Source organism: Palaemon carinicauda, chromosome 7 (assembly GCF_036898095.1).
Source record: "Palaemon carinicauda isolate YSFRI2023 chromosome 7, ASM3689809v2, whole genome shotgun sequence".
NCBI lineage: Eukaryota > Metazoa > Arthropoda > Malacostraca > Decapoda > Palaemonidae > Palaemon > Palaemon carinicauda.
This window is the reverse complement of record NC_090731.1, coordinates 92242828-92251049: the sequence shown is the minus strand read 5'-3', so window position 1 is coordinate 92251049 and position 8222 is coordinate 92242828. Positions and strand designations below refer to the sequence as shown.

At 43.5% G+C, this 8222-nt stretch overlaps 1 protein-coding gene across 1 annotated transcript; it reads right to left on the bottom strand.

Moving 5' to 3' along the window:
* Positions 1–4109: 4109 nt before the first annotated feature.
* Positions 4110–6286, bottom strand: LOC137644445 (uncharacterized). Its single transcript, XM_068377422.1, has 5 exons — positions 6138–6286; positions 5620–5980; positions 5298–5525; positions 4467–5181; positions 4110–4345 (listed from the first exon to the last, which is right to left on the bottom strand). Exons 1-5 carry the CDS (start codon positions 6284–6286, stop codon positions 4110–4112), a joined length of 1689 nt encoding a protein of 562 aa, XP_068233523.1.
* Positions 6287–8222: the final 1936 nt, after the last annotated feature.

Below are 8222 nucleotides of genomic sequence, written 5' to 3'. Positions count from 1 at the left end.
TGTAAGGAGTGCATAGGAGGCAGGATTTTGTACAAAATACTTAGAGAAATGTTGCTGCTCTAAGGGAGTTTATACATACAATAATCCTACCTATTCTGGCTTGCTAAAAATTAATAGTTAAAATGAGAAATAAGCAATGGGCTGGTGCGATGGGCGAACATCTTAAAATTAACGAACCTTAATTGGTATTGAGAAATAAAGCTGCTTTCAATTCAGCTGTATTAAAATTGTATTAAAAACAGTTTAATATTTTATCTTGACACACGTAGTTTGAGGAAAGAAACACCTTACGCCAGCTAAGGCTTTTGCTGTGCGTATCTACTCTGTGACGTCACGAGCATGGCGTACGCTATTGTCAACAAGTTTAGATAGTTTTTAAAATAGTTTTCCCGATGTTTCGGTAAAGAAGACTTAATGTGGGAGAGAACGTTTAAAGGGGTGACAATAATATTAGGAGAGAGCCTAAACTAGAAAAGGAAGAAGAGTGAAAAAAATTCTTCACAAATCTGGGTCAGATATTTTTAGCCAAGATAGACTTGTACCTCCTTTAAATGTGAAAGATTTAGATGAATATTTCGTCTGTTTTGAGAGAAAAGCTAAGAAATGTAAATAGCCAGCTGAATGTTGGGCTTATATGCTGTCAGGAGTTTTGCGGTAGGGCACAAAAAGTTTCTGTCTCTATTCCTGAGGATAGAGTTGATGATTGTAAATGCTAAAAAAATGCTATTTCACAAGCCTATGAATTAACTCCCGAAGCTTATAGAATGAAATTTAGGAGTTGGTCAAAACACAATAACCAGATGTATGTAGAATTTAGTGGAGAACAATCAGATTGGTTTGACAAATGATGTAAAGCAGCAGAGTGTGAGGATGAATTTGATAGATTAAGAGAAATTATTTTAATTGAACAGTTTAAGAATACTGTTAGTGAGAATATTAAGGTTTACTTAAATGAAAGAAAGTTATCTACCCTTCGGGAAACAGCTGTATGTGCTGATGATTATGCACTAGGAGTCTAGGTCTAACAATAATAGGTTTAATAGGTCAGAAAACTAGAGGGACGCATATAAGCATACTTATACTGATGATGTAGATCAAAGGTCTAATTCTGACTCAGTTTGTCAAGTCTCAAAAACAGCTGTTAAAATAGCAATTCTATTGCTAATATTTCTGTAATAGGTAATTATTGTAAGACACCAGGTCACACGTTGTCTGAATGTTTTAAGTTGAAAAGGAAGGAAGAAGCTAACACTATGGCTCTTGTATCTCTATCCAAGTTTCGTTAGTGTCCTACCAGTAGAGGTTATTATTGTTATTATTATTATTATTATTATTATTATTATTATTACTTGCTAAGCTACAACCCTAGTTGGAAAAGTAAGATGCTATATTCCCAGGAGCCCCAATAGGGAAAATAGCCCAGTGAGGAAAGGAAATAAGGAAAAATGAAATATTCGAAGAACAACAACATAAAAATAAATATATCCTACATAAACTATAAAAAAAACTTTAACAAAACAAGTGTGGAGAAAGGTGTTTTTATTTAATTGTTGAGTGGGAACTTGTTAGTCCAGGAAAATCTCCCTACATCAGTTCCTAAAAGATCAACAGGGAAGGATAAGGAGCACTATTGCTCAGGGCACAAACACCATGTTAATAACTTTCATGGCGTAGTTCACTAACCATCACTCAAATGCAAAGAACTCTACTCTGTCCAGAGGCCTAAAAACTCCGCATGTGAAATAACAGTAATTTAATGGCCTACTCTAGCTTTGTCAGGTCTAATGTTATCTACAGTCCTAGGCTCTGTTTCGGCTCCGTCCCAGGGACCCCAGTGAGATGCTGGACAGGAATTTTACGTTAAGTGATTATTGAGACAATGGCAATAGATGGGAGCAGTAGAGTATAAAGTAAAGTTAAATGGGGATCTTCACCTTCAAAGCACCAAGTTAAAGAGCGTACACTCACTGATACCAACTTACCTATATCTACAGTAGGTTACTCTCAACATCTCAGGTGCATCTGACCCATACTATACTATAAATTGGTAGAATTCATATACTGGGGTTAAAGATACCAATGTTTCTAATCTATTCCAAATAATTTGTTACAGTAAAGAAGAGAATCAGATTAACTCAATAAGGATTTTTTCACATGGCAAAATTAATAAGTGAAATATTAACCATAATATACAACACAAAATATTGAAATTGATAAACTGAATGATCATGTGGTATTAACCCTCAAACCGAATAAATAAATTTAAAATCTTATGATAAACGACTTATGCGGTAGGCTGCTGTGAGGTCCTAACATGTGGTCAGTGACCTCAAGCAATTACCAACACACCAAAAATTAAAGGTACATTAATTTCCATGCACGCAGCCCGAAATGTGTAATGCCAGATAGCTAAACTTAATCTATGAGACAAATAGGAGCTTATCTAAAGGGAGAATGGCCATTAATTGAACTCACAAGATTTTTTATATCCTGGGCACCCATATCCTGAGAATGGCTGTCTTCAGTTTTACCTCACTAAGCCTACTGCACTCGTTTAGCGGAGTCAATGGCCCCTTCCTACTTGCCCCCAGTCTGGATCAGAGGTTTCTGCAGAACTGGATGCTTTTCTTTAATAACACTCAAGGTATCTGCTGGTTCTTGTCATTTGTGGAATCTGGGCCCGTTATTGTGCTAGGGGACAGGCTAGTGGGGGAGAGTGGGAGCAGGAGGTTGAGTCGGGGCCACTTGACCCTGGCTTGGCAGTTCCGTTTAGCCCCGTGGCCTTTAACTTTGTGAGGTTGAGTTCATGTCGCCCGCCTCCGGCATCCCTCCCCAAAAAAGCGCATCGCAATGCGTAGGCCAGTGGTCTTGAGGTGCCATCTCTAATTTAGGACAGTCTTGAAATGCTTGTGATTTGTGAGTTTTAAGCAATATGCTTATTTAGAATACAAGGAGAAATCTTGCGACTCCAGGGGACAAAGATAATCCTAACTCTAGATATCTGGCATACAAAACAAAAAATTAAACTAAAAGGTAATTAGCAAGTTGGGCTTACGAGTGTGGACAACCATACCTCCTAGACTAGCAGACTTGAGTTGTATTAGAGAAATTGAAAGTACCTAAATAATTAAGGTAAAATAATGAATACAAAAGCATTTAACTTGAGACACTGGGTTAAGGAAGAATCATCACTCACATTTTTCCTGCCGTGACCTCACGAACAATAACAATGTCTACCTATAAACTGTGAAGAAAAAGAGTGGTGAAGAAAATTCTTCACACCCTGGGGATAAAGGGAAGAAGAAAAGAGAAGGGTTAGTGTAGACAAATGGAATGTGGGTTAGATGTTAGTATATATATGAGATGAGTATACTAAATGAATAAAGAATGAATGTGATTCCTTGTGCTATGCTAGGTCAGCAATTGGCATTGAACCGCAACTGCGTACGAGATAAGTGCAAATTATAAGCGAGAGTCAAACAAAAGTGATACTATCACAAGCGGAAGTAAAACAAAGTTAACTGTGACTTAGTACAAAATGGTAACTACAACTGCAAGATAAGAGCGGAGGGAAGGACAAATCAAAACTTCAGCAGCCCTTCACAGGGGTGCTCGGACACACACGGTTGATGAAGACTATGCAAAGCTACTACAAGACCTCCTGGAATATGGCTCGTGCGCGCTCAGCAGAGGCCTGTGAGGGCATGCTGTGGCAAGGCGACACTGTGACTACAGGAGACATAGCATCCGGCTGTGGTGCAAACATCTCTTTTGGCTGGTTGGTCTCTAGGAGGCGAGTCTAGATGTTCAAGAGGAGGGGTGTTAAGAGGTTCCTCCTCCCTTGGTTCGTATAGTGTTTGGCTATTTTCGTTAACCACCAAAGGTATGAGTCGGTTGACTGGACGCTCATACTCTCCATTTGCGGAGCAGACTTTGACTGTTCTGATGTGTCCATCTCGACCTGGGTATACTACGAGTATACGGGTCAAAGGGTACTCCTCTCGACTGACCTCGTCCAGAATCAACAAGCATAAATCTCCAACCGTGGGGATGGGTGGGTGGAAGCGATTAGACTTCTGGTGTCATTCTCGAAGGGAACTGACACAGTCTTACTTCAACCTCTTCAGGAATGTTTGCAGCATTTTGGTCAGTTTCTGGTTATCATTGCGGAGGATGTCCCCCTCTCGAAAAGCAGGATCAGTCAAGTCAGCCAGGTGGACTTGAGGTGCCAAGGAGAGGGTTCGACCATAGAGTAGGTGGCTTGGGGTCAAAGGCGCATCATTGGGGTTGTCCACATCCAGATATGTTAGAGGCCGATCATTCACCACGCATTTGACTTCTTGAACTAAGGTCAAAAACTCATGATACGTAGAGTGGCAACAGTAAATAGCTTTGCGCAGGTTGAGTTTGGTAAATCCAATCAATCGCTCGTAAAACCCTCATTGCCATGGGGCTCGAGGAGTGACGAACTTCCAAGTGAGGTTGTGGGCCCGTTTGAACCCGTTGATAACAGGGTGTTGCATGAGGTCTGTCAAGAGTGTTTGACCAGCTTGAAAGGTTGAGGCATTGTTGGACACAAGGCATCCCAAATCGGGCAGCGAACCTTCGTATCGCTTGGACTAGTTCCACAACTGTCAAGGAAGTAGTAAAATCTAGAGCTACCGCTCGCATCGCAGGGCACGTAAACAGCAGTACGTAGACCATGTCCACGTGTGAACGGTGTACCTTGAAGCCGCCAATGTAGTCCAGTCCAGTTACTCTGAAAGGGACCTCTGCGTTGAGACGGTTGGGGTGGACTGGATCTAACGGGAGTGTAGGGTACGGCTGGCCTTGTACTCTTTTGCAATGTATGCACCGTTTGAGAATGTTCTTCATTTGTTGTCGCATTCGAGGAACCCAAAATTCTTTGAGCAATGGAACAAAAAGAGTGGAGGTGTTATAGTATAGCAGCACTTCATGCCAGTTCTCAACAATGAGTCTCCAGAAAGAACAATGGGATTCTAGAAAAACGGGGTCCATGTAGCCGGACTCTGTGGGTGCATCACTGAGGCAAGAACGACCTCTAAGAACACCATTATTGTCAATATAGGGATTCCATTGTCCGATAAAGGCATGTTCATTGAACATCAACAAGATGGATTTACCCTGCAATGGTCTTAATATTTGGGGGTAACTGCCTCCCTGTGAGACACAAATGATGGCAGTAAGTGGTCTTCATGGGAACCTGTAGACTAAATGGGGGAATTTGTGCTTAGCCCACCCACTCACCAGGCCAGCAGGGCTGCATAGCTCCTAACCACCTCATCAAGAGATGGGAAATGAGCAAATCTTCCAGTTTGAGGCGGCAAACGTCTGATGGGACAAGCTTTTATCTCCCATTCAGACGGGAACCTGCTTTGGTCCGGGTAAGCTGAGATGTCGGCCAGCCAGACTGGTCCATGAAGCCACAAGTTGGACTTGAGGATGACTTTGGCGGCTACTCCCCGCGACGCTAGGTCAGCGGGATTACAGGACTTGGGGACATGCTTGAGAAACAACCGACAGTTCAACCTTATGCGTTTTATCTCCTCGACCCTAATGATAACGTATGGGGACGTGCTCTGTCGGCTCTGTACCCACTAGGGTCATGGAGGCATCGAACCACATTGTTGTAGAGACGTATGTTTCAGGACGTAACTTAATCAGATACTTGACCAGTCGGCATCCAAACAGGAGTGTAGTTAACTCAAGCTTGGTAATGGACTGACTCTCGTCCAATTCCAGCATACGTTTAGGAGTAACTCGTGCCTTGACTGTGAGGAGCTGACATTTACCTTCAGCTGTGATCACATAGGAAGCCACTCCAAAGGCTTGCTTGGAGGCATCTGCAAACACATGTAATGAAGCCTGGTGACCCTGATGTGCATTTCGAGGCACCTTAATGTTCTCGAGACCCTTGTATTTTCTAAGAATGGCACTGAGCTCGCGGATCAATTCTGCGCTAAGGTGGGAATCCCAACTCATCCAGCATCCAGAGTTTCTGAATGAAGAGCTTGCCGAGGATAGTGACTGGCGAGATCAGGCCAATAGGTTCGTAGATAGACGAGAACAGAGAGACAACCTTCCTTTTGGTGTTGACGTGCGATTAGTCCTCTTGCATCCGTTCTGAGCGGAGTTTGACAGCTAATGTGTCATCAGCGGTGTTCCAGTCCAGACCTAGGTAATATTGGGGGCCCATTTTGGAGAAGTCTCCCGAAACGGGGCCATTAGCGGTCCATTTGGCCAGGGGCATGTTGGCTTCCAGCATGATGTTTTTCTATGACGGTCTTTTGCTAAGGATGTCCGTGGGCGAGTCGTAGCAACGTTGGAAGTTGTCAGCGTAGAAGCTTGTTTGAAGCTGTGAGGCAAGACTACTTGTTTGAGCATCCAGATGGTGTTGGATTGTCTGGTTGAGTAAATATGGGCTCGAGGTGGCACCTAACAGGACCACCTTGAAGCGGTACGCAACAACTTCCGTCATACTAGCGTCCTTAAAGTAAAGAAACCGACAGTAGTCACGGTGTTCCTGAGCGATCTCTATCCGCAGGACAGCCTTAGAGATGTCTGCCAAGAACTAAATGTCTTTTCCCTAAACTGGAGGATCATGGACTGAATTTTTGAGGCCAAGTTTGGTCCAGTCTACAAGGATTCATTCAGAGATTTTAAATTCAGTCTCGATTTAGCCGATGCATTGAATACTATGTGCATCGGTGTGAAGGTGGAAGTTTTGAGGAGAGGCTGATGTGGTACGTAGTGCATTTGTACATCATTATGAAGTTCTATCTAGACCGGCTTGATAAAGCCCTCCTTTATATACTTGTCAAGGATGGCCTGGTATTTGATGAATAACTGAGGGTCCTTAGATTTTTTAAGGGACATCAGCTGGGCAAAAGCCCTACCAAAACTGATCTCCGGTCGACTATCGCTCTTGAAGGGTAGTTGCACCGTCTATCTCCCATTTGCATACCATGTAGTACGCTTGAAGAGATCAATGACCTGTGCCTCAAGATGGCTGAAGGGTTCATTGCTTATGCCCACTGTATCAAGTTTCCAAAGATTCTCGACGGGGTGTTCCACTCCCACAGGGTCTGTTACACTGATGCGGTTTAGTGTGAGCGACAGACTATTGACCTCCGGGGGTTCTGTCCCTTCCCGTGACCAATCTGGCAGCTCTCCCTAAACCACGTATCCACTTGGTGTACTGAGCAAGTTGACACCCTTGATGTGAGTTTGCTTGAGGAGTCGGGGAAGATAATCGGCTCCGAGGATGATCTCTGTGCCAGTCACATTGTCATCTGGCTGCCTGTCTGTGAGACATAGGCCACTAACCTCAAGAGTGCGAACTGTATGGGTATATTCAGGCGTCCTTATGTTCTTACCCACGTTTGGGTTGACGATGTCAACGACCTTATGCTTGCGGCGATCAATTTTCAAATTGAACTGTACCATGTCTGAACATTGAGGTGGTTTGTCCATGTTGAACGAGTTGAGTCGGAACACGATTTTTCCGACAGGAGCAAGGTTCAGTGACTTGACTACATTGGGATGCACGAATGTGCGTTGGGCACAGCAACCCAGTAAAACTCGAGTGGAGTGTTTAAGTTTTCCATTAACTAGATCACCAGTGAAGGTAGATAGAACAGCAGGGTTTATTTCGTTCGCATGGTTGGTTTGTTCAGTCTCATTCCAGGCTATATGGTTAAGTTGAACAGAGGGTGGGTCTGCTCTTGGCCCATCAGGTTGGTGACCCACAATCAAGATGTTAGGGCAGACAGGCAATTTGTTGCCACGTTTGCTGTTTTTGCATGAAACATGGGCGGTGCAATCACGGGCAACATGTTGCGTCGAAAGACATTTAGAGCAACAGCTTTGTTGGTTCAGCCGCAACAATCGACTATTTGAATCGGGGAACTGGGGCCATTTTCTGGATGAGTGACCATCGTGGTCACAGAAAAGACCAATGAACCAAACAGCATTATCTGCTAGGGGGGTGATCTGGCAGGCTCCGGTGCATGCTTCTGAGTGAGTTTTGCTGGGTTGTGGGTTGGTATGGATGGTGTCTTAGGCTTAAGAGCACCCCTGGTTGTTCTATGGAAGGGCTCAGCCAATTTCATAGTTGAATTGCTGTTTACCTTAGAGTTAGAAGGTTTAACAGGAAGCCAGTCTTTGCTTGGCTCTGTCAACAGGTTGGCTAGCTCCTTCGT